The sequence below is a fragment of the Columba livia genome, chromosome 24, assembly GCF_036013475.1.
Source record: "Columba livia isolate bColLiv1 breed racing homer chromosome 24, bColLiv1.pat.W.v2, whole genome shotgun sequence".
NCBI lineage: Eukaryota > Metazoa > Chordata > Aves > Columbiformes > Columbidae > Columba > Columba livia.
In genome coordinates this window covers 4,827,100-4,853,956 of record NC_088625.1, presented here as the reverse complement: position 1 = coordinate 4,853,956, position 26,857 = coordinate 4,827,100, and the positions used below count along the sequence as shown (strand labels likewise).

Here is a 26,857-nt window from a genome sequence, read left to right as displayed (position 1 = left end):
ACTGACCCAAAAGACAAAAGGTATTGCAAATTATAGGATTTAGGCCAGGGACTCCCAGGTCTGTTGTGACACCAAAGAATAAAACTCCCAACCAAGTTTCCATGGGGATTTCTGGGGCACGAGTGCCATTTGCCTTTTGTGTTTCAATCTTCAGAGTGCACTTGGGTTCTTCTTAAGCTTCGCTATGCAAGAAGAAAGCCTAAAAGCGTTATTTTTTCCCCCATGAAGTGAAGTGAGATGAAATATCTCACTTCTTGGACCAATTATGGTGAAACTGATGAAAACGGTGAGAGCTGGCAGCACCAGGGAGTCACACGTGAGGTGGAACACACAATCCTGTGATAATATCGCCAAACAGAATATATAGATTGCATATAGATTATGCAAGATTACTGAGAAGCTCTAGTTACACACGCTAAATTTGTTCCTATGTTTGCATTTAACTAGCAGATCTTTAACCTTTACTTTAAGCGGAAAAAGAACACAAAACAAAACACACCAGCGGAAGAATTACATCCAATGTGACACTTGCTGCTTATTTGGGACCAGCTCTGCTTTTAGAAAATTAATCCCGTTCCTGCTCATTCTCAGATCGGCCTCCAAACTGTTCACAAGATCATTCCCCAGCTCCTGAGCTTCTAATATTTAATCAATACTTACCAAGCACTTCTATAAGAGGTATCGGCCGCTACGTGCACGCACATATATAAAACACCTAGAATTTCAAGACAGGTGGAGTCTTGCAAAGGACAAGCTCTCCTCCTCTACGTGGATCTGTGTAAACTGATGAGAGTGAAAGCTCCTTTTCAGCCACATTGGCTGCTTGCTTTAAAAGGAAAAGTAATCCAGTTTAGCACTGGATTCACCAGTCTCAAAGCCCCATCTGCCAAATACAATTACACATTCTGCCGAAGATGAGCGCCTGCTTTCTCCTCCAGCCCCGCTGCCTTCATTAACATGCTCCCGCCCGCTAGATGACTGATCAATGGGTTTAATGCAGTGAGCATTCACATAACATTCGCAACACTCTCAAAGTCCTGTGCCAGCGGAGCACTGAGGTTTTGTGCACACTTCACAGCCTATTCTGCATTTTAAAGTGTAGTTTTACATTAAAAGCCTTGATCGGGATGTATAAATCACTTTTTGAAGGAGTATAACGAGCATAATTTTAATTTCTCTCTCTTGGACAAGCTGTTTTGAGGAGAGCTCACACTTTGGTCTGTTCTTGTTGCCCCCAGCAAACATGCTCTGAATTTAAGAAAGAGCCATGTGCTATAAGCTCATCTTCTAAATGGGAATAAGGCCAGGGAGACATCCAGTGAGACAGAGATTGCGAATTTCTAAAGCATCCCTTGCTTTTTCAACACGATAATCATTTGGAATAGATTCATCGTTGAACTGATAACTAGACTGTCACACACACTGCATAATTTCCCATGGCATGTTTGTCTTATTCAATCCCCCCCTCCCCAAACCAACAAACCAAACCACAAACAACCCACATCAGAAACACCAACTTGCCCCTTTAGTCCTTATTAGCTCTTTATCAACGCCCACAAACTCACAAGAAAGTCAGTAAGTTTCACAGGTGTCTTAAACAAAAGCCTTTTTTCCCTTTCCATTCATCTGTACCTGCACAAAGGTAAAAGGAAGCTCAAAACAAAACTTCATATAAGAACCCAACATAAGGTGCCAGTTATGGAAATGACCCGTGCTAAACCCAAAGAGAGTTGCACGTGAACACACTTTGTGCCTTTCAATAGTTTGGGTAGGGTAGAAGAACTAGATAATACATCCAAGCCCCCTCTAGATTAAGTGTTTTATTATTCAGTGAAGAATAAACGTCCCCTGAAAGTTCTCTTGTATTTGTGTAGGTAACACCTACCGAGAACAGGTCAAATAAAGAAAGAAAAAGAGATTTTGCACATGGTGCTTTTACCATTGATTTCCCACAGCCCTCAGTTTTATTTATATGGATACTAAAGGAGAGCGCCTGCTTACAGACAACCCCCGAGAGCAGCAAACACCCCCATGTACCGGCCAGGACACACATTGGTTGGTTTGCAAGAGCAGCTGGTTCCTGGTGAGCCCTTTTGCTCTGCTGGGCGGGTGCACATCTGGTTGGGTCCACATCTGGCTGGGTGCACATCTGGCTCCCCTTCAACGCTTGTCAGCCACACGAGGGCAGAGCCCGCTCAGAGTATCGCCCTCAGGGCTGGATCCAGCACACAATAGATTAAAACAATAGACGGTTCTCCACAAGTCTAGCTCAGTAATGCCACATTCACGCAGGCTCCACAGCTCTTGCCCCAAAAAACCCTCCTCCCCTTCCACATCCGGCATGCGGCTCTTTATGCTGCAATTCGGGAATAGCTTCTCTCAGCTTTACTCAGCCCTTACTCAGCCCCTGTCCCATGACTTTGGAGGGAGGTTGGTTTGTTTTTCCTGCAGAGCAGGAACCCTCAAGCTGATTGCAGCCACAGCATTTTGAAAGCATTGGCCGTGGGCCTGAAATAAAAGCACGGGGTGCAGCGCCAGGCTGGCTGACGCACCGCAGGCAGTGCAATGTTCTGTGTGCGGAGGGGAGGAGACCACTGCAATGTCTAAACTGTTCAGTCTATTGTTCAGAAGACAATAACTCACCCAACACCCTGCAGACAAGGGAGGAAGATTGTTGTCTTCCATCTCTCACTGATGCTTGAAATATCCAAGAAATACAGAGCAACACGTATTTTAAACAACACTAAAACTCAAGAGTTCCCAGAACTCATTCTGAGATTTTAAAGGACTACTGATTTTGAATATATATTTTGAGATGGTTTGAATTTCAGAGCAGTGTGCACTGTGAAATGGATGTGGAGGGAAGGAATGCGCAATGCAGAGCAAATCAGGACTGTGTACTTGATTTTATTACAGATCATGAACATCCAAAGTAGTGTTTTCATGTCTGAATCCTTAACACGATCATACATGCTTTCCTATAGATGCTGTTATGCTCAGTTTATTTTCATGCCCACCCAATAACAAGCATATATATACAAAAATGCACATTAAATATGTATAGCTGCAAGGCACATAAACATACAAGCAGAATCAAAGTGAAAATAACTGTTTTGCTGACATTTTTATTTGTGGGCAAATTCATGTGCTAAAAGCTAAAGAGCTTCCAGATTTAAATCTTTCATTAGGTCCAGAAGGAGGTTCAAATTAGGGAGCAACACTAAATATAGATTATGCTTTTTAAAAAGTAATAAGTTGTGCTATATCACTTTACTGCTGGAATTCGGAGGAATAGCCTAGAAAAGGTTCAGAGTATTGAGACACAAGAAATCCACAAAGATGCTTTGTCAAGCGAAACCAAGTTCACACACCAGCTTTAAGATATGAACATCCAAAATGGGCCTTGAAAACTTGCTCCAGGAACATCTGTGAGGTTTCTTCTCCAGCTATGCTTCGTTATAACTTATTTTGGCTTTTTTCAATGATGACACTTGCAACAGACTATTCCAAGACACTCAATTCCAAGGAGGAGCAGAAACGCAACCTGTAATTCTCCTGTAACTCCAAACGGGGACGTGACTCAGGTCTGCTGCTGTGGGAAGCCTTCTTCAGTGCACCAGCAAAAGCATGAACTCCAGCAGTATCTACACACAGTTTATAGCACCGTCTGAACAACTTCCACTCCACCTGTGATAGGTGCTCTGTCCGCTTTTGTTCATCGATATCAAAACGGTTCCTGGATCAACGTGTGACAGGAACAGTGAATGGGTGCTGTTGTCAAGGCACATCACATCCTTTCGGAGAGGAACAGTCCCCTACATAACAGTTTTCTCATAACCAATGATCTGGTTTTGAGTCTTCCTTGTAATGCTCTTAATTATTTTCCCATCCGTGTAATTCCACTATCTGAAAGTGGGATCTGTCAGAGAAGGAAGTTTTGGTCATATAGTCCTAAATAACACATTCTTCTGAAAATCCAGGTACTCACTGCTGTACCATAGCTGGTCTCAGCTAGACCTGCAGGCTGAACTGCTTGCACAAGTACTCCATTTTAGCCAAAATCATCCAAATTATCAAAAACTACATACTTAAGCAGTTGAAATTAGCCCAAAGAGGATAAATATCCACAGAACTACTCAGGCTTGTAGTGCTCCTCTAGCTGAATAATCCTACACATTTGACTTGCTCTTGTGCTAAAAACATTTTCCCCGCTCAAGAAAGTATTTGAAAACGTAGTACGTCTAAATCAGATATATATGAGAATATGTGTGAGAGTTAGGAAATAAAAAGCCCAGGGCAGCCTGCCACGTTGCAACTTTGAACGACTCCTTTGTGCCAGGAATTTAAGACATTTCGCATCTGTTCAGAGTTTAATCCTGCAATAGTCTTGTAGGAAACGATTTACTAAACTTCTCCGTGGAAAAGCCAAAGCCTGTCCCCCACTCTGTCCAGTGGCAACGAGCAAAATTGGAGCAGTTTGCAATAAGCAAGTTTAGAATTTTACTTGCTTAAACAAGAGGCTGACGAACACTTTTATGGCCAAAGAAATACATCTTGAGTAAAACTTTTGGAGATGCTCGAGTGCCTTGGAAGCTCAAATCAGCTAAAGATGCCACAGCCACCAGCTGCACGGTTCAGTATTTAAGGCTCAGCAGGCCTTAAAATTAAGCTCTATTGAGAAAGCGAATTCTCCCCCGCTATTACTGTTGAGTAATGATGACAGGCCCAAGCACATTAGGCCTTTATCTCCCCTGTGACTGTTTCCCCAGTTTGTGTTGTGCATAGATGCACAAGATGGTGCATGGCGACACTGGTTTGTTCCAGAGCTGTAAGGAGCACCCACAAGGTCAAGATCCCCGCTCCCCTCAGACCACACCAGCCCCAACACTTCGTTACCCTGACAGCATTTTACGCCAAAATAAATATAAACCAGTGTCTTCTTACAGACAGCGATTTTGCATTCTTTGCACAAGGGAGGAAAAGCCGGGGGCGGCCGAAGTCTCCTAAGGATCATTAACTCCACCAAGGCTGTGCTCTGGGACATCTGCTTTCTGTATTCCTTGGCTGGCAGAGACAGAAAGGCCACGGGTCACCTTCTCCCGAGAGCTCGAGTGGCCCAAGTGACCGAGACGTGGCCCCAGCGCACGCTGCTTGCAGTCGCTCCCCTCCACCGCCCTTTGACTGCAGGAATTCGGTTGTGAAGCAAAAGCATCTCCAAGAAGAAAAATGTGAGCTAACAGTCGGCTCCCGCAGGAACAGGCTAGCTGTGGTAAAATAAAGAGGTCAGCCTATCCCCGTCCATATCCACACAGCATTGCAGAGTTCTGTGTAATTGGAACCACATGTGCTGGGGGCCAAGGCTTGAAGAGGCTGTTAAAACAGAAAGCAAAGGGGCAGAGTCCTGCACGCTGCCGAGTTTCCAAGTGGTGACGTGTAGTATTTGGAATTGAATGTGCGGAGGAGCCAGGAAGGCCCAAGAACAGAAAAAGCAATATTTCACAAAGCAAAGCCTCTGATTTTGAGAGGTTTGCATCAAACAGGAGTGCAGGAGGGGGGCAGAATCTGTTTGGTTCCACAAAGGCACAGACAGATCAAACACTGATCCTGTGCTACCAGTGGCCACATGGAATCTAAGGATGCTACCAATACATTCCTAGAATTAAGAGGCAAAATTGTCCCTGAAGATGCCAACAAGTTATAGCACCAGACACAACTGAATCCAAAGCCTAGAGAGATTGTGGAATATTAGAAAAAACACTGCAGCTTTCCACTAGCTGAGGATCTTCACAGGCAGCCAGCAGCTATGTATGTACTGTGCCTGTCCTCCTCATTGCATTTAGAAAAACCAACTGCAAGCAGGAGATTCTGGGTTTACATCCTTGGAGACCAGAAAACAAGGCATCAAAACTGCATCTTCCTTTTTTGATGCTTCACAGTGTTGTACAGAGCAATGTGTGGAGTCACTTAGCCTTTAGTCCAGGCAGTTTGAGAAGTAAAATGGTCCAGGTGTCTTCTGTTTACCATCGCACAGCTCAGCCTTTCAGTAATGCAGCTGGTGATTTCAAGCTGTGTGGACTAGACCTGCACAGAGAGCTTGTCAATACAAATCACAGATTCCTTAGGGGCTGAAGCACCTTTCACTGTCTGATATTCCCTTTCTCCGCAAGCATCTCGGGCTGCTCTGTGTACCTTACAAAGCTTGTATTGGGGAAAGCAAGAGAACAAGACATTCCACCCCTCAACATCAGCATTTTCGCTCATTTTGCCTGGTTTAAAATGAGGCTTGAAAGCGTAAGATGGTTTCAGTAATAATTTCTAGACTATCTTCTCTCTGAGGAGTACGTTTAGGCCTCTGTCTCCCAGTGAGCCTATTGCTGCTGTCAGCTCACAGACATAACAATGAAGGCACGCAGAAATGAAGTTATCTGCCCAAGGCAGACACCAAGCAGAATCCAGAATACAAAATAAGAGAGACAGCAAGAAAACTCTTTGCAAAATAGTATTTGTTCATCATATCTTCTTTCACCAATTTCAAAACCCAAGGAGCAGGTTGCATCAGTGAGTTAACTCTGAAAAAATCTTGGAGGGAGGAAGACACAAAATTGATAAAGATGGGCAATAAAGCCATTCTTGTATTGAACATCCCTTCTCCCATCCTTTCCTCAGCAAAATGTCAGATTGTTAACCAGAAAGCATTGAACCGATTGTGCTTTTCTGCTGCTTTTTTGTCATAGAAATTCAGCTTGCCAGAAAGGTACCGAGAAACCGGGAAGGTATTCACAAGTTCACTTCATGCCTTTCTGTATCTTTCTCTCCCAGAGATTTTCAAAGTTTGATGTAGTTTTAAGGCACAGGCTTCAGTCCCTGTTCAGCACATCCACGTTACCTCAACGAGATGTTCAGCCGCATACTTATAATTGCGCATAACGCGGTGTGACATCTCACTTATCCACTACAAGCGCTACTAATATGATACAAAATGGATGTCTAATGTATTAGCACTCTGTCACTTTTCATATTTACTCAATCTCAAATCTCAAGCTACAGCCTACCCTAGGGCAGAAACGAACCGCAGCAGCTCCTCCCCATCACCCCCATAAGTCTTGCTAAGGAGATATATTAAACTCTGCAACACTTCTGCAATGAACACAGGAGTTATAGATACCGTCCACCTAGTTGTCTGCAGCCTTTATTTCTCACCAATGCTACAGTTGTTAGGATCAACTGCTTTGTGTTTACCAAACCCATAGGTGAGAAACTTCATTTTCTTAACCCTCATCCTTGCACTGGCTTCAGTATAAACCAGAAGGAAGAAAAAAGCATCAGGTTGTTCATTATTTTATCACTATTACTCAGCTCCCTCTCTGCATCTTCCCTGGAGTTTGGCACAACAGCACACCAGCTGCAAGCAGCCTCTGAGAAGAGATAGATCGGTTTTCTCCTACTGTTACCAGGAGCGATGGCATCTGGACATGTACACTGGGGCCCCCGACGAGTAGAGGCGGAGCTCTGGAAATCCCACTTTCTGAATCGGAGTTAAACTGAACAAGTGGGGATTACTGAGTTTGGGAATGCAAACCCCAACTGTAAGTGCTGGAAGAGATGCCCAGCCAACTGCGTTAGAGGGAGCTGGCATCGCACAGGCTGTTCACGAGATCTCTACACACTATTAGTTTGCATTGTACTGAAAAAAGTCTGTTCGCATTTGGTAAGGTCCTGTGTTCAAAGTGATCCTGAGGTACTTCCCACTAACATTTATAAAACCAAATACTATACTCATGAGAACTTGCATTGGCTTTAACAGAGACAAGCATAATTTGGAAAGCATCCTACCTTCAAAGGGGCAGCTCTCCAAAGTGGAGCACAACAGCTATTTTAACAGAGCAACGCTGCTGCAAGTGATTCCAAAGCTAAGGGAAGCACTGAAAAGTCAGTCAGGGAATAAGGAAATGCTACTTAGCACAAAACAGAGAGTATGATAAATTCCTACATACTTTTTTCAGTGAGCGTTGGGCACACAGCTGAACCTCAGGTGCTCCTGTGCACTGACAACAGCCAGAGACAGTCAAGTCAGAGGAGGATTCCACTGCCACAGGACTGCAGCACATGAGCTGGACTGCTGGATCCAGCCCACTTGACAGCAACCTACAATCCTAAAAAGGACATGACTACACAATAAAGTTCAATTAATCAAGCTGGTTAAGTGCAGCAACAACGCTGCAACCTTAGAAGAGCATAAAGAAAAAAATGAATTACTCAATTTTTGCTTCTGTTAAAGTGTTGGGACATTAAAAATGGAAAAAGTGTATTGTTTATTGGTTTGAACTGTCTACTTAGTTGTAAACATGTTTTGTTTCTTTTTTAATCTTACTGTAGATGTAACAAAACCCTAGTCTTACTTTAGAAGTTCAAAGCATGAATTAAGTTAGCACACAAGATGCTTGGGAAAGGCCAGGACTAAACCAGAAAGCAGATCCACTCCCCTTCCCTCAGAAACAGGAGCATGCTCAGAGTCCCGACTTCCCGAATCTCATTCTAGCTGGCTTTTAAACACACAGGTGGAAAGACTAAAAGCTTCAGTCTTTGAGCTAAATAAAACCTGGTAACTGTTGGAGCGACAGAGAGGGATAACTATTCCAGAGTTATACAGCTCAGAATCTATCAGAGCTGAACTACACTGAGCTACTTCATTTCTCATGGTCATAACAAACAAACTGCCTCTGCAATAGGAATTACACTGGGAGGAAAGCACATTTTCCTCTCTGCTCACCATAGGGCTCCAATGCCAGCAGCTGAAACGCGTGTTACATATATTTTTGCATGTTTGCAAATACCAAGGGCTCTGCAAAGCAACAAAATCTGCAAAAGCCTAGGGCCATTGCTAGGGGAAACTCTGAATGAGAACACACAAGCATCACGGCTGCCAAATATTCTTGTGACCTTTGCTCAAACAAGCAACCCAGTTCCCTGGCACAGGTCCCTTTCCTACAGCGAGGGATGCCCCAAGAAAGATGAGAGAGGCAGAGCCTTTGTAAGAACAGGCATCGGGTGTCAGCCTCCTGAGAGCAAAAAAGCCCAGTGTGAGAGCTGCACGGAGCTCTGGTCAGCAAGCGCAACGTTTCCGAGATGCTGAACAGGAAGAGGGTTTGGAGAGGGGAGGAGGATAAGAACAGGATTCAGGCAACAGTTGAACAAATCTGCTAATCGGATGTGAAAAGGTCAGGCATCTTATCAAGAAACATACTGTAAAGGTCGGGTGAAGTATACAAAAGTAAGCCTAGGAGGAATGGTAGCACACATGACCACCCTCCTTTTCAGTTTAACCAAGAGGCCTGACCGACTCCCAAGCATCACTCAGCTTTCCAGGTGTTCTTATCCAGACTGAGGTCCCTACCACAATTTGACCAACTGATTTCTTCAACCATCAAGAAGTGTTTCTATCAACAGCCCTGACTTATCATAAAGGAAATGGGTGTTCTATGGGAACAAGGATCTCAGGAAATTCATCTAAGCTTCCTGGTAGGAAAGCTCAAGCTAGAAAAGGACCTCAAGCCCCAATGCAGAAGTCAGGTTTCCTGGATAAGCTACAGCTTCTCTGCACCTCGCTTCTGTCCTTTTCAATTTACGTAAGAAAACCTGCACGCCTCAGGGATGCGTATGTAAAGCTTACAGACAGAACAACAGAATTATAGAGAAATCAAAGCCGCACTTCTCAGAGGTGCCTGACTGGATGAGAAGCAATAGACAAGTTCCAAAAGAGGGAATTCCAGCCAGGTATTAGGACAAAACTTCACTCTGACACCACTTAACCACAGGAATAGGGACTCACAGATTGCGGAATCAGTATCCTTGGAACTATTCAGAACTGGACTGGCTGGAAAAAACAAGGACAGAGGACAAGTTCAAGTGCCATGGTTGTGTTTTGGCCACCATGACACAAACTGCACACACAGCTGCTGGGCCAGGGTGGCGGGTTCTTCACGATCCGGCCCCTCGTGATGTCTGGCAACCATCTGTCAGCCACACTCCCAGTAAAGCCCAGCTCCCCCGGCCTGGGTGGGCTGTGGGGATAACCAAGCACATCGTTTATTTGACTAACTCAACCTTTTTTCACTGCTGACAGTTATCAGTGAGAAGGTCACAGCTGTCTCCAGCTTCACTCCAGTACCAGCTTCAAGATTCTTCTTCTTCACATTATGAAAAAAACACAAGCTATTGTAACTGATCAGATACATCACCTGATACTGTTTCTTGATTGCCTAAACTTGCAAGTAAAGACACATCTATTTAACACTGGGTTTTCCCCAATATTTACTTGAGGAACACTGAAATTTATTTCAAAGTACCAGAAAAATAACTAAATCATTAACAGACCACAGAAAGCAGTATAAAAAGGGCAACGGCAAATGTGCTAAGGTAAAACCTTAAATATTTGCATAGTACTTTATGTTATCCAGCATTTGGGGAAATGAAACAAGTACGTGGAGCTCAGACACTCCTGTTTGCATCCTTTGTCTCCATACCCTACTGGTGACGGTGGAAACGCACATAAACCCATGTTGGCTGGGAGGTGCCCTCTCCGCAAAAGCCACACCATGTGCTGGCCTGAAAGATGAAATAAACCTCTTATACTATTGCTGTTCAGTGTTCCAATGGGTTAATTTTGACTTCAAGAATTTCCCATGTTCTCGAGCCACAAAAAGCCAGCAAAATATTTGGCTAGTACTTGCAGTACTTACGGATTTTTGCTGCTTTGGCTTCTCTAGGAAAGTCTAATTCCTTTAATAGGAGCTGACACAGCTGCTCCCCCCGGCTCTAGGAAGGTATTTGCAGTCAGACCAGGTAAGAACACTGTCTAAACAGCTCCTAAGTGTCATTGTTTTCAGTTTGCAAAGGAGATATTTAAAGCTCAATCTGCTCATGGATAACTAGGAACACAAGACTAAGGTCACAAGGAATCAGTGGCAGATGTACAACTCAAAAGGTCCATCCAAATCAAACTACACACTGGAAAGAATTCTTGACTGGCTTCTTGCAGAAGGCAAAAGTTATCAGTGCCCTTAAGCACCAGGCTAAGCTTTAATTCCAGCTAAATTAGCTGATGGCACAGTCTTTTTGCTTCTTATAAAAGTTAAGTTACATTAATCTTATGCAAGTTACCACTCAGTGCCAAAAAGAGGCCATGGAAAAAAGCAATATAACCACTGTGCTGAATTTCACCCTATACAGACCACAGTGGGAAAGGAAGAAAAAAAGTAAAGAATCAGCTCATGTCAGCTCATTACTTCTAGTTTCCAAATAGGACAGAAAGTGAAGCCAGCACAGAGCTGAGCTGCAAGGAGGTAGCTGGCTTCTTGCCCGATACATCGGTTCATTTTTCTGAGGCCCCTTCAAGCTTCACATGGCTAAAAAAGGAAGTTCAAAAACGTTACACTGGAAATAAGAAGCGCTGCATCTGTCCCTCTCGCTCCCTGCCTGGAGGGAACACCCCAGGCAAGCTTGGGCTACCCAAAGGAAGATGAGCAGGCTGCTATCATCTCCACCCGATTCTTGCCTGGCAAAGGAAGCGCAGGAGCAGCGACCAGCCCTTGGCCATTCCCAACACTCGCTGTGTTCCCGGCTGCTGCTGAAGCACTTGGCTGTAAAATACAGGTGTCAGGTCACACCACATCCCCTCCAGCTTTCTGAGAAGCTTCAAGTCCTGAAGAAAAAGTCAGTTTCCTTTTCATAGGGTGCTGGTGGCACAGGAGCAGAACTGGCAATTGACGGTGTTTCCTGCTGAACCTGACAATTGTTGCAAAAACTAAGTATTTTCCATGACTAAAAATGGCAACAAAATAAAAATCCCTATTCATACTGCAAGAGCAAGGTTTTCTTGCAATGCTGCTTCGGCCTGAACTGCCACAGCAAACAGGGAACAAACGCTCCAGACACCCCAGTGGTCCCTCCCATCATCAGCCTTACACTGCCATGAAGAAACCAGTGTCGCCAGTACCATGGTGATTTTGAGAATCTGACACTAGCTCACTGGATGAAGAATGAGAAGAGCTGTTTTACCCCAAGCTACTAAGCAGCTGATTCCAAGAAAACCCCTTTTCCCTTGGGAAGCACCATCCCCTCCGTGCACAGGGCTTTGGGAGCAGCGGGAGGGGAGGGCAGTTACACAACTGCCGCAGGAACTGGGGGAGACGAGACGTCAACTTGCTAAAACACGAACCCGGGAGCCTTGCGGATTCGGTCTCGAGCATCCATCAAACGTGATTAATTTTAATGTCACAGCATTTTAATGTCAATTACTTTTAATGTCACTGCTTCTTCACTAGCGCAACCACATTTTAGAGCCGATAAGAGATTCCCCCAAAGAACTTTTAAGATCAAATAAATAAGCAATCAAAAATAAATGCGACAAACACCAGCAGCGGCCTGGTGCCTCCCTGCTATTGTAAGGCTCTTGATGTGGCAAATCCAGCTGTTTTAAAGGCTGAGGCAGTTGAAAAAGAGCATCAGAGCCTTTCATCTTTAGGGTCAAATTACTAAGTAAAAATTTTCTTCTACTTGTGTTTTTCTGAGAACAAAATGTGGCTAATTGAAGATGTCTGTTAGCCTAATGTAATAATATCAAGCCACATGTCTAAGCCCTCAAACAAGGATATACTTTGTTTAGATGCTGCACAGAGCAGATAATAAAGATAGTAATGATTCTGGGTATCTTAATTTGTATATAGAAGAAGAGACAAGAGGCAATTTGAGACTGACCAGCAAACCCATAGGACTTGAAACTTAAAATCTTTAGGTTATCAAGTGCCTGGACAGCTGAATATTTTTTGCAAAGCAACAGGGATGTTAACTCCTCACATTATTTCTAACCCACTCAAATGTTTCAAATTTAAAAGCCTGTACTTGGATTCCAATTCCTCCGGGTTTATCTACTCTTTGGCAGAAGCAGCAGATAGACGGGAAAAGAAACAGCACAGAACATACACAAAGGGAGGGACAATCAAAGACCTTATTCCATACATTATAGACATAGTACCTGCTTGTGGCCTAAAGCAGCCTCATCTTGATAGAACATTCAAATCACTGCTGCATATCCAGAAAGCCTTTTTTTTTTAAAGACTTGATTCAGGCTGGAAAAAATTTGTGGGTACAAACAACAGGAAAAATTCCTATGTGAACTTCTGATTGTTAACCTTTTTTCAAATAGCTGGAGAGGTTGACAAAGCCTCAAACTCCATGGGGTTTCTCAAAACAACAAAAGAAGCCTTGTACATGTCTCCAGGATAAATTACAAGACTGAGGGTAAGTCAGGCCTCTATTCCATAGGAAACTTAGCTAAAAAAAAGTAAACAGACAAACTAATGAAAACAAACCGCCAGACACCTGCATGGTCTATTTTAGAGTCTAAGAACTGACTTGGTGCTTTAGTGGCACATTAAACTCCTTGATAATTCTTTGAGTCTCAGCTTCTATTCGGCATTTGTCAAGGCTCAACTTCTAGCCAGCAGCTCCTAAAGACCCTTATATTCCAGATTACAGAGCCCTCTGACAACAGTTACCCGATGATGTCAGGATCCAAGGCTCAGCCAGAACCAAGGGTGGGATTTACTGAACTTGATGAGTTAATTCTTTCCCTCTTTTCAGACAGTCACAGCGTCCTGTCTCTCGATCTGGGCAAAGTGTCTATCACATCATCCTTGTGTCTGTGTTCGCCTAGACACACGGTGCTCAAAAAAAGCAAAAAACAAACATTAACTATAAAAGGTAAGCAGGTACAACATGAGAGGTGCCAAGAGATGCCAGACAGCACATTCTGACAGAGCTCTGTGTATATCTGACAGTAAGCATAGCCCAGAGTCATCTCCCGTCTCAAACAGTTCACATTCCTTCAGCTAAACCCAGCTCGGCTGCATTGTTTAACAAGCTGAAAAGCCGCCTTCTGCCAGGGCTTTACTGCAGGGACCTTTACCCCGGTCCAGACTAAGTCTCCAGGCACAAACTCCTAAACAAAGCACCGCACGCCAATTATTTATGCGTTTCTCCTGTCCTGAGCTGCCCAGAGAGCGTGGCTGCGAGGCTGCGGGGGATCCGGAAGGCCAGCTCTCCACAAAACCACCCAAGGCTGCATCAAACTCAACAAAGCCAAAGCTTAAATTACTCAACCGGCTCCCCAGACTATTTTGTCAATCCGAGAAGTGATCCAACCTGTCTTCTCCATTACATCCAACCCGTCAGATTCATTGAAGTTCAGCAGTTCAGACCTACGCACTCAGCCAGTGTCCATGCCTCTTATTTATACTGAGATCTGATGTTTTCCAGTGTTTTCCAATAAACTCTCAGTGAGATTTAAACATACTTCCATCTTTCTCTTCTGCAAAGATCTACTCCAACAGGGCAGAGACTGTTTCCAAAACCAGCACCATTAGTGGGAACCCAGACAATGGGAACCACCTCAGCTGACAGTGGCAGTGGCATTTTGCTCAGGAATGAACATTAAGAAACAGAGCATCTGGCTACTAGCAAACAGATTCAAGGTGTTTGACTCCTATTCAGGAAGACATTAGATGTTCAGAAGCCTCACAAGTTAAATTCGATTTATTACTTCAGGTATACAAATCCATACTTTTTCCTAACTGCCTGATATTCAGCAAGAAGTTTCCCACGTAACCGTGTGATTCCACATACTGTCAGTTATGTGGGTTTTCTTCCCCCACCTCCATCTGACACTGGACTATATTGGAGTGAAATAGCAACTTAGATAAACTGTCAGACTCATTTGCTGCAGTAACTCATAGCTCCTTATTCCCATGTTTGCTCTCAGGCAGGAGGAGTCTGACTCGCTGGCTGAATCTGTGGAAGTTAAATACTTGTTAGGGTTACTGTGGAGTTTTCCAAGGCATCTCTCAGAGTCTGATGCAATTGTGACAGCTCACAGAATTGAATCAAGGGCATGAATAACTGTGGCAAACCTATGGGCCACAGAAGCGAGTCTGGCTGGCTAACTGAGTGTATTAGCCATTTGCTGACTACAAATACCAGGAAAAATCTGGCCAGGGAAGAATCCCTTCTTTACCCTCTTCCTGTATTCCTTCCCTCAGACCAGCTCCTAATAATAACTGGAAACAAGATAACAGGCTAAGTGGGTATCCTAACTCTCATTGTACTTCTTAATTGTATAACACATGCTTGTTAAGTGCAGACATTGTGTCTAGGACAGAGTTTTAATGAGGAAATCTTGCACCAACAATTACCATGCCTATTTGAACTTTAGTTGTCATATATGGAGTGACAGGAGATATAAACCCTCATTTCCCTGTTTGAAGCTGCTAGTTTACCCTCTGCCTCCTACTTCTTTTTCAGCCCAGCAAGCGCAGCAAATGGAAAAGTTGCAACAGCTTCATAACACTGAAAATAGTTTATTATGTTTGCCTAGTAGAGAAGAAATCAAATGGCTCCATCCTGTAGATAACAGCAGTTCGCCAGCCCCGGACCACACAAGTCTCTGCATCTGGCCCTCATTAACATCTAGAAACAAAACCCAAGTGTCTGTCTGCCACGCAATGGGGCTTATTTATCACTTATGCAGAATAAGCCAAATACAATGTGCCCACGTGCAGGGTCCCACTTGATCCTCAAGGGTCATTTGGGATGATTATAGGTACCAGGATGACTGGAGCAGGGAAAAGGGGGTATCCTGAGTAAGATTTACAGTCTGGTTTGCAGTGAGGCCAGTTCCCCTGATCAGCCAGCTGCTTCTGGCATCCTTCAGGAGAGAAGCTGCTGTTTGGGGGATGGTGAAGGGGAGGGCACTGTCATGGGATTGCTCAGAAATGTTTTATTCAGGCTGTTTATCCTCAAAAGAACATTTTCCTCTTAGATTAAATTATCCAGATTCTGTTTATTCTAAACACAGGAGACAGGACTCATGCATTTCCTCTTTTTAGGAAGTATGGCTCAGTGTATTTCTTACAAAATTTATAAAGAATTGAAGTAAGGACTGGTATGGCTCCTGAAGATTTCCAACTCTTCCTCCCCTAAATGCTGCAAGAGCCAGCTCTGTCAGAACACAGTTACATCGCAGTGGCATGAAATACAAATGCAAACGGACAACAGCTATAAGCTCTTTGGAAAGGGAAGGCTGATAAACATAGTCAAACTATTTACCAATACTGCACATCTTTTCCTCCGATGACCATAAACCACATTATACAATGAGACATTTCCCTTTTTACGGATGGGGAAAACCAAGGCTCCAAAAGGACTCAGAAAACCACCTACTGGCATGATGATTGAGATAAGACAAGTTACTTAACAATAGATCTGAATCTTCCAAGCGATACTTTTTCATTCCAATGGACTGCAAGGGTCACCACTGGAACTGGAAGAAAAACAGATGCCTGCCTTCCCATTGCTGCTTCTTAGCAAAATTCTGACTCTGTAAAAACACCACCAAGCCTCATACCCCATTTTCCAAGCATTAGTCACGCTGTACTTGTACAAGAAGTCTGTCTCCACCTGAAGCACAAGGGAAGGATCTTGCTCAGTCTTCCAGGAAACCTGAGAGCCATATAATGAACAGAGCTCCTCTGCCCATAAGGCCAACCTGTCTCAACATTCATATCACAGCTCGGGACTGATGCAAGTCTAATGTTCCAGTATCTTTAATCTCTCGCAGCTGCACAAGACATTTTTCCTGGCATCTACTCCAAATGTTCATATATTATGTACTACTTCTGGATCAGAGGGTAATGTAGAGAATATATGAACACTGACTGCTATTTAAAATGTCTGCAGAAACAACATTTATCTGCTACACCAAGTCTTCTCTGTCTGCACAGTATGAACATAACTGACGGTGGGTGTTTATAAAGCACGTCTAATCATTACCTGCTCAATTACTGTTGTTGCAATGCACAGCTAGCACTAAGTGCTGCTCATTGTCGGGCTCCACCAGCTTCCTGTACTAGAGGAATTCTTTATGCTTTGTTTCTAATTCTGCATCATAATCAGGCCCTAATTTTATGCATATTGGCTCAGGGCATTTTTAACTTTTTTACATCGTCAGTCTGCTTGCCACATCCTTGCTGAAGGGGATTCCTCACTTTAAGTCCTTCTCTCGGTAGGGCAGGATGGCCTCTTTCGGTTGAGGATTATAGGCTCTGACAGTGCTGACACAGAAAAATAAAACCCCAGAATGATTTAAAGCAATGAGCAGGGCTGCTCCCTCAAGATCAGGAATATACAGCTACTGCTGTCCTTCCCTCCCATAACTCAGACCCAGCCTAAACCTGGATACTTATAGACCTGATCCAGAGAGAGCAAGTCACAGACCCTTTGAGTCTCACCCCCACCATGCACTCTTCACTTGCTGGTAAGATTACCAATTTTCAGTAATAAGGAGAAAACACACTGTCCCCCCTCCACATTTATGGCCCATTGTCACAATGGTTTCCTAAATCATTCCATCTGGTGCAATAAGGGCCAGTTTCTTCCATTAACATTCTGGGTTTGGATTTCCTCCTCTCTCCTCGTGCTTTCACAGAAGGATATGGAGCAGGGGAAGATGCTTGGCTGGCAACTCAAAGAAACACCACAGCCTCCACTGCATTCAATGACATTTACTAATGGGTATTCATTGCTATCCCACAATGGAAGCAACATGCCCAGGGCATTACTAAATAGGACAAAGATGCAAGCCCAAGTAATCAGAGGGAAAAGTATTGTGCAATGCAGGATCATTAGCTCCAGAGCAGAGGAGCTCAGAGCGTTGAGCTTCTCTTGTACCAGGTCATACTGCCTCTGCATTAACAGCTGCAGAATTGTCTCCTCTGTTCACTCCAGGGGTAGCCTTGGGCTAACTGGAAGGAGCTGTGACAAAGCCAGATGAGCCAGAATCCATTTGCCACACTGAGTAGCACCGATGGGAAGGCTCCTCAACTGCAACACAGGGGCTCCAGCTTCTCTCACTCGGCAGAACAGCAACTGAGGCACAAAGCAGCATTTTCAAACAGGCCCAACTTCACTCGCAGCCCAATGCAGTATGACTAAGGAAACAAAAGGCCTTGCTGTGCACAACTGAAAGCTGTAACACTACTTTAAGACTGTTTTTACACTTCAAGTCTGAACTAAGGCTACCAGAGACATCAAATTTTGGTAGTGCTCCGGCTTCCACCGGCGATCATGTCTTGCTTCATTTTTTGAAGAACACAATAGCTCATAGGCTCACCACTGGATAAAACACACTGCACCTAATTCTCCCCTTCACGTACCTAGAAGTCAGTCAAGTTCCCTCAGCAGACTCTTAAGTTTCCCATTTGGAGCACACCAAGCTGTTTGCTTTCCACGAGCAGCACTTGCACACGCTCATGTCTTACAAGACCCACAGAGCATTTAGCAGACATTCACTGAAGCTGCGCGTCGCTGCACTGAAATGAGGCCCAGTGCCAGATAACGCCTGGGGAAAATGAAGCTATTTCCTTAATATTACTCAACAAGGCAGGATCTGCAGCAGGATTCCCAGCACCCTGCCAGACACTGGCCTCAAGTCTCACTTCAGCATATTTGCTCTGCAATTACCCTGCCACAGAGTTCCAAATCTGGCTCTGTACCTTTTTCTGCAGAGGTTTGATAAATGGTCCTTTGTTCAGAAAATAAAAAGCCCCCATGTTGGAGAACGTGGCTCCTTTCTCCTCTTGTCCCTGGAATTGTGATTGGAAATAATTGGAAGTGTCACTGGAAGTAATCAGAAGTGACAGTCCCTGGGCTATAAGGCTTTCGCTTCAAGTCTAACGATCCCCCCGCAAAACAAAACCTAAATTTAAACAATGAAGTCAGAAAGTGATTTGCCTTCAAGGGTGAAAACCCTGCAATATTTTTTTTAACAGAAAAGAAGTGCTTGAGCCTGTTCTAGTTCAATATTCAAGGCTTGCTGTGTTATACGAAAGACTTTCCCCCACACACCCAAAGCCACCCCACCGTTTCCCAGCACTCTGGGAAAGGTTCATGTCTATATTGAGCATTTCTCCAGCCTTTAAAATTTTCTCAAGTCTTTAAAAAGCAAAAAAATAGCCTAAGCAGTCTGAGCTATGAGACCCAGCCAGCATGCATCTCAAATATTCCAAATACTGGAAAACCACCTAATTCTGATATTTTTGCTGAGGCACAAGGAGGGGAGGGGAATGAAGCCATTCTTCTCCACACCTCAGTTCTGGAGAGGCCTAGCTTGTACTAGCGGCCATCCATGCACACAGGGAAAGCCAGTCTCTGCTCAACAGAACTTGCAGCCTAAATAGCCAAAGAGTAGAAAGTACAAGGCAGTGGAAGAAGAGCTACAGAGGGATGAACATGACTTGCCAAGATCTAGATCAGAGGAGGGATCTGCATCCAAATTCCCAGCCCATGCACTGACCACTCCCTAATGCTTTCCTGAGCTGTTGCTTTTTGTTTCCCCTTCAGATAATCCAGCAAAGCACAGCATTTCCCTTTACAAAAAGAGCCTCTGAAAGGCATTTTCACTGACAGACTACGGCATTGCTAGAGTTATTGTGCCTCTGCTGCTAGTTAAAAGGAACAGTTTGATCTTGAGTTAATGCTGGTGCACGGGCTTTGAGACAGACAAGTGTTCTCCTTTCTCAAAAGCCAGAGGAAAGGACAGGGGACTCCCACCTACCATCAGTTGGCTCCCAGGCTTTGCTCTGCCGAACAGCTCAGCACAACGGACACTTTACCTCCAAACAGAAGTTCTAGGACCTCAGCTTGATAAATTGTCACTGATGGATTCTGGAGTTTGTCAGTGATCTGCCCATCACTGCTTCTACCTATGCTTGAGTTCATATTAAAAGGAAAATGGCTTTTGGTCAGAGCTGCAAGGTTCTAGACACATGACATAACTGCTATCTCTCCTTGAGGTTGTGCAGACCCACCCATAGGTCCGCTTCTTCCTCTGTTCAATGGCCTTTATACACTTTTGCACCCACTTCTGCACCCAATACAGCCCTGCCAGGCTGAGCCAAAGCTTTGTGTGACGCTCACCAGAAAGCAGGCTCCAGAAGCAGCAGTGCCGTGTGATGGCAGACCAAATGCAGTCTAGTCATTGACATCAGTTGCCTCTAACTGTGCACGCTCCATTTCAAAAGACTGTTTCCAGGAGAGCAGCCTCTCTTCTGCCAATGCAAATTATTAGCACAACAAAAATTTCACTGACCTTTTCCTACCAAAGGCAATTAAACTGCAGGCACTAAGCTGAACTTAAACCTTTCTACCTCATCAGTTGGGAAGTCACATACATTAAGGCTTCATACTCATTTTCCAACCACAAAAATGGATGGCAGCTACACAGGAGAAGAGACAGGCTGAAAATATACTGTAATGTATATTGATTCTTGTGGGACAGCAACTCCGACATCATTAATCCGGGTTGGCCCATTAAGAGAAATGCTGCATTACAACATTTGACTTTTTAAACTACCACATGCTTTCCTAGAGAAGATGAAGGAGCTGATGAGGACAGAAGTTGTTTCGTGATCTATACTGTTGTTCACGACATATATACAATTGCTCAGTACCCTTAGCAGCTTGTTGCAACGAAAAGACAGAGCTGCCAAATCACACAAAGAAACCAAGGTACCAAAAAAGCAGCTTGAGAAACGCCTGGCAATGGTGCTGAGGTCCAGCAGCACCCATCCTCCTCACATTGCCCAGGTGCTTCTTCTAATAGTCAGCGAGCTTCTGGGAAAAGGACCCAGCTTTATTCTGGGTTGCTAACCCACTGTTAGAGCTTCCAGCCACTACTGCATACACCTTCTGTATTCTACCCAGTGAAAAGCATGTTTTAGACAAGGTTTGAACCGCCAGCTGGCAAAGGTGAGATGCTGTTCTTCCCCTCAGTAATACCGAAGGAACAGACTGAAGTGAGAAGAGCATCAAAGAGATGAAAAAAGATAGAAATGCACCTCCTCACCTCTGTTGACTTAACTTTCCATCCCTTCACACTCTTTCCATTGTTGTGCTTCCTGCACAGCCGTTTCTGCATCCTCCACTACCCTGTCATTTGAGTATCTATTCACGGACCTCAGTGACCTGACTTCACCCTTGGCTTTCTGCTGGGCAGCCTCTGTAAACGAACCATTGCTAAAAACAGACCAAGAAACAGCTTTGAGGAAAAAGAAGACAATCCATTCATCTTTTAGACAGGGCACTGCCAAGCTCCCACTGCACCCCAAGTAGACTCCTGTAACACGTTAGCGCATGCAAGAAATGCACAATATTGTGTGCACACGAGCAAAGCTTGCTCTGCAAGTGTATAAAATACATTAGAGACACACAAGCAACAACTACTGCCTTGGCTAACTGATGTAACTAGAAATCTAAGGTACAATTTGACTAAGGCTGTCAGACCATTTCTGAAAATGCAGAGATGCAGCTCACAGCACCCCCCTTTATTGGTACTAAACACACGTGCACACAAAAAACGTTTCCAACACACACTAAGTTTTGTCAGAGCAACCGTTTACATTTCTTTTCAGGCAGTTCCTGAAAACTCAAACCAAGCCCAGACTGCAAACCTGCTAAGTTCCCTATAAAGCCCTGTATTTGCCTTGAGGAAAACAGGGGCATTTGTTGTGATTCCGAGGATAAACATCAGCCTATCTCCAAGCCAGTTGTGCAATGGCATTTCTGGGAAGCTCTTACACAAAATGTCTTTCTGAAGTGGGCCAGAGTACCCCACAGAAACAGACCACTAACTAAACACGGACAGGCAAGATCGAGGGTGGGCACAAAGGCAAAACACAAGTTGTTTTCCATGGGAAGTTCAGAAAAGTTGCCTCCCCTTCTCTCTGGCTCTATTTCCCGTAACATAAATTCCTCTTCATAATTTCAGCTCAACTTTGGCATGCTGCTTTTCCTCACTCTGGAAAGGTACCTTTCTCCTTCTTTCCTCATGATAAAATGGAAAGAACAGGGTCCCCCAAATATATTTTTGTTAGATGCTAAGAATCTGAACTATTCCATATAAAACAAAGCACTAGAGAGAAATGGGCCATTTCTCATTAAGTGTCTTGACAAAATATTTGACACAAACCATCCCCAGCTGTAGAAGAATGTGTTTCGCAAGGAGTGTTAACCCTGATACCCTGCCAGATAGCAACTCACTCAATTATGTCTAGCTCCTTTGAATTCCCCCGGAGTGGCAAATGGACACGCTGCTTTTCTTTGCTCCCTTTCCTTACACATTCCTACAGCAGTGTTGTATTAAAGAGCTCTTTGCTCTGTCCTAGAACTAAGTTCCCATTACTGTAACAGGCTGAATCTGGCCTAGATTAGATGCTTTGACTGCTTTTGGAGTTCTCAGGACAGATGACTTGTTATATCAGTTATATGAAGCTGCCCTTGGGAGAACAGTCTTTTGAGCTAAACACACCAAGAAGTTACCTTAATTCCTTCAGAATCCAATGACACCAAGAGAAGGTAAATTCCACCCAGCAAAACGGCACACAAAGCCCCTTTTCACAGCTACAGATCCTTCTTTTCATAGTCCACTCCTGAGCCACATCTTGGCTTAAAGTGCTGTAAAAACAGGGGGCAAAGCCTTTGTCCCACCAAGCTTCTAATTGTATCATTAAACAAACAGGCAGAGGCAACAGAGCCATGAGAAAGCTAAGAAATAGCAAGTGTATTATATACACCGTTAGTTACCATTGAGAAATTTGGGAAATACCTGGATAAATCAGCAGAAATAAGAGATCCATCAGCTTAGTTTTCAGGTTGCTTAATGAAGTCTCCCTTGCCTTTTACTAGTTCCAGGCAGAAGCATTCCATTAAAATGTCAATCTTCCCAGTAACCTCAGTGGCACCAGGAGTGCTTTTTTTGCAAAAGAAAACAACACTGCAGTGGTAGCTGGCTCTGCTGGAGCGTACCATCGCAAGGCTTGGAGGAGAAGGATCTCAAGGAGATGCGATAGGGCACATTGCAGGTTGCCTGTGCTCTTAAGCAGGAGAGTCAGTGCACTAGAGCACAGCCCCAGGCTCACCTACCACTGCAGAGCCACCTCCGTATCATCACAGATTTTCAAGCTAGAAGTCCAGTGACTACCTAAGCAAACGCACGCTGTCAGACCCAATCGCTCATGCCAACAGGCACTGGAAGGATCTATGCCATAACCTCTCTCCCAGTGCAGTGAGACAGAGTCTTGGTGTTCAATATAGCAAGTGCATACCCCTGGGACAGCGCTGGAAGAGTCACTGACCACAGAGCTCAGCCCCATCTGTACAAAAGGTACTTTCGCTAAGACAGCTGCACCCACTCCAGCAACATCACCCCCATATAACACACTAACACACTGAACACATCCTTGTCAGGCAATTGTAAGGCAGACCCAGTGTACACTGGGGTAAGCAACCTCTAACACTAACATAAAAGGTTCAAGTCCAATAGCAGGACACCAGAAAACCAGATGATTTTGCTTAGCACATGTACTGCTCATAACCTTCAAACTAATGGTTTCTGAAGGGCAGAGCACATATACCAGCCAACAAGTGAAGAAAACTCATGTAGTACCAGTATCAAAGCCACACAGACAAGCATTGCTCATACAAACATATTTGATTACAAGGAAGGCAGCTTTTTACTTGAACAGAACACACTAAAAATATTCACAATTGACTTGGAGGGGGTGAAAGTAGGCAATGGAGACTTCCAGCACCTGCAAAAGTTAAACCAATTAAGAAACATTTCAATTAAAGCATTTGCTAGTTTCTTTACTTGCTGAGAAATGCAACATTCTGTTATGAAGTTATTACACTCAAGTGAAAAATGACATATTTCCCTTGGAAATTTCCATTTTGATTTTTTAAGAGTGGAGTGCATTACACAAGGAATTTGAAACAATTTCAACCAGCTGTAGACGAGATGAGAATCAGATGTCACACACAGTTCCACAGAGGCACACACACCAGCAGGCCACCTTCCGCTCCTCACTCCCTCCTGCTTCATTTACCTGGCTTTTACCAGGGAAATAAGCTCAGTCATGCTCTTGCCCACACTTTAGCACGTCTTTTCACCTTATTTTAAAAGTTTCCTTGAAACTACTTGGCTCCTGGATGTGGCTGAGCACCTGCCTGCTGATAAATAGCAAATGAATTCCTCATTGGGCTTTGCTCACACACTCAGTTTTTGCTTTACTTATTAAACCTCTCTGTCTCAATCAAGAAGTTTTCCCACTTCTACTGTTCTGATTCTCTCCCTATCCCACCAGAGCACAGTGAGCAAGTAGCTGTTTGGTGCTTAGTTGTCAGCTGGGCTTAAACCACAACAGTTCTCCATGTTCTCATTCTAAACCCCAAACACATCACTAGGAAGAAAACCACCTCTAGCCCAGCCAAAACCAGCACACACTATGTCCCCCATACTGAGACACAAATGGCCATCACAGATATGTAGGGGTGACAAACTGCTGCCTGCACTCTCCTGCAGATTCTGCAGCTCATCTAAGCTCATCACACTCCTACAAACAAAACCTTTGCTAACAGCAATCCCTAGAGCAAAAACCTTCTCTATGATTTATTCAGCAACTGTACAAATGCTGCCTGTCTTTTGGATACCTAGAAATCTGGCTAGCCCATGTTCCACACCTGTGGGACTTCGACAGGGCTGTCCCTTGCAACGTCAACCACATCAGTCCACCACCCTGCGAGGCTCAACTCATCCCAGGGAATCAAAGACCAACCTGCTTTTTCACACCAGTACCCAGGTTCCTAGGGCACAAGACGACCCCAGAATCACAGCCTTTGCCCAGCCACACATTTCCACGCTATGCGCCTGTCAGCACGATCTGGTGAGCAGAAAGGAGACAGAAGCTCACTCATCACATCACAGCGCCTCTGGAGATGCAGAAACCCAGGCTGCTTCTGAGTCAGTCTTTGTGGGCAAACCCCCTCAAATACCTCAGGGCTGCCAACTCTTTCCCCCAGCAGCTACGGCTTTAACAAGCAGCCCTCTCCAGCCCTCCCGCCTTCACTCTCCTATAGATTCTTTAACATCTCCTTTCCCATTCTCCACTCATCTCCTTTTCCGTCAATCTCTACGTCTTTTCCTTCCACTCTTTGAGCAGCCCTCTTACTTGGTGCCCCTTTAGCCCCCTTCTCCCATCCTTTCCCCCCCCAACTCCTCCCCTCTTGCACTTCAACACATCTGTTTCTAATCTTAGGCATCACTCAAAACAATAATTCCTTTTTATTTTAAAATCCAAATGTTAAATGCCCAAGCAAATCAAAACAGAGTTAAACAAATCTGACACTATGCCTGAAACAAAGACATTTTGTTCACCTTGTTTTGCTAAAGAGGTTCAAACCCCTATTTCATTGCTTAAAAGCGCTACCTTCTTTAAACAAAAAAGATTTGACAAAGAGTCCGTTTAACCACCACTTCTAAAACTGAATCCAGGTATTAAAAGGTCTGTGACTATCAACCTGCTATTAAAGCAACAAGAAAAGCATCAGAATCCAAACACCACCCTAATCTGAGTTCTCCATAAAAGTTTTTAGCTCACAAATCCCTTTCTGTAGCTCATCAGAAATGAATTTCAGTCACGCAGAGAGAGCACATGGAAGTTTGATTAAAAGCGCTACACAAAACCAAAAAGCCAACTTACCTAAAAAGAGAATTGAAAGTGCAGACATTCCGTCTCCAAGCAAGAGGGACTTTTCCTGCCTTTTTCTTCTTTTCTCCCAGGAACAGCAGGCAGACCTGCACAGGATTCAAAAGAACGCCTCTGGAATGCACCGAGTGTAACTGCATCCATGTGCCAGAAAAATAACCAACTTCACTCTTTCTTCCCTTCTGCTATTCATCGCCTTGTCCATATTCCATCCAGATTCAGCGAGAGCTCTTCTGTGGCCGGTAATTCAGGCCCTCAAGTTTCTGGAAGAGAAGAGACAGGCAGCGCAGCAAGGAGTTCACGTCTACAGCAGCGTAGAACAATTTTGCCTGTCTGAAAAGGAGAGAAGCGGGGGAAACACTGTGCTCAATGTTCACCACATGGCTGCCTCTCTGAGGAGCCCCTCCCTACCATCAGCTGGGATTAATAGTGAAGACCAGTCGTGTGGGTGAGGTAGAGCTGATTTCAAGCAATAACGTATATATTTACCTTTGAAGGAGAAACAAGAGGATTTCTCTAGTGTCAAAACAGTTAAGTTTCAAGGCAGTAAAAATCCAGCACGGAAAAAAAAAATCATATTCATCACTCAAGGGCCAGAGAGACACACTCCGAAAAAAACACATGTGCTCTTCAGAATAATAAACACACTCACATGTATTCATTATCTTTACTGTCTTTTGTAGCTAGTAAATAGCAGAATTAAGATTTTTAGTCTTCCTGGAATACTTTCTCCATTTGCCTCATGGTTTCCTTTTTGATTTCCTAGGAGAGAAAAAAAATTCCCCAAAATTGATTCAATTTTGCGTTTTATCCGTGCTTCACTGACAAAGTAAAAACCCAAATCAAGCAGAAATTGATTGTCTATATTTAGTGACTACGGGATACAACTTGTAACTCAGTCTCCAAAGGCCATTTTAAAACAGCCCAAGAGACCTTCACAGCGCATCTTCAGCTTCACCCCAGTGCAGTCAGCAAGTACACGGGTTTATAAACCAGCTCAGACACCCCATTTCTGCCATCACAGCAGGGAAGACAAACTGCTCACTTTCTGCAAGAGGATCAAACGTGGCAGGGAGTTCATAGACAACTTCAACCACCTACTGAGCCGAACTAGCTGGAAAATAACTTCTTTATTCTTTAGTAAAACATGCACGTAACTTGCTGCTCACAGCAAGACAACAGCGATGTTTTACATGTGTGCATAC

At 44.1% G+C, this 26,857-nt stretch overlaps 1 protein-coding gene across 2 annotated transcripts in view; it reads right to left on the bottom strand.

The window, feature by feature from the left end:
• CLMP (CXADR like membrane protein) overlaps positions 1-26,608 on the bottom strand; it is a 36,320-nt gene extending 9,712 nt beyond the window's left edge. Inside the window, exon 1 of one of the 2 annotated variants that reach the window (XM_065040549.1) lies at positions 25,647-26,608. In XM_065040549.1, coding sequence (XP_064896621.1) covers positions 25,647-25,674 — 28 coding nt within the window. In that variant the 5' untranslated portion in view covers positions 25,675-26,608. Of the gene's footprint in view, positions 1-22,714; positions 23,207-25,646 lie in introns of those variants that run through there. The other variant, XM_065040548.1, reaches the window with a different exon arrangement.
• Between the last annotated feature and the right edge of the window lie 249 nt (positions 26,609-26,857).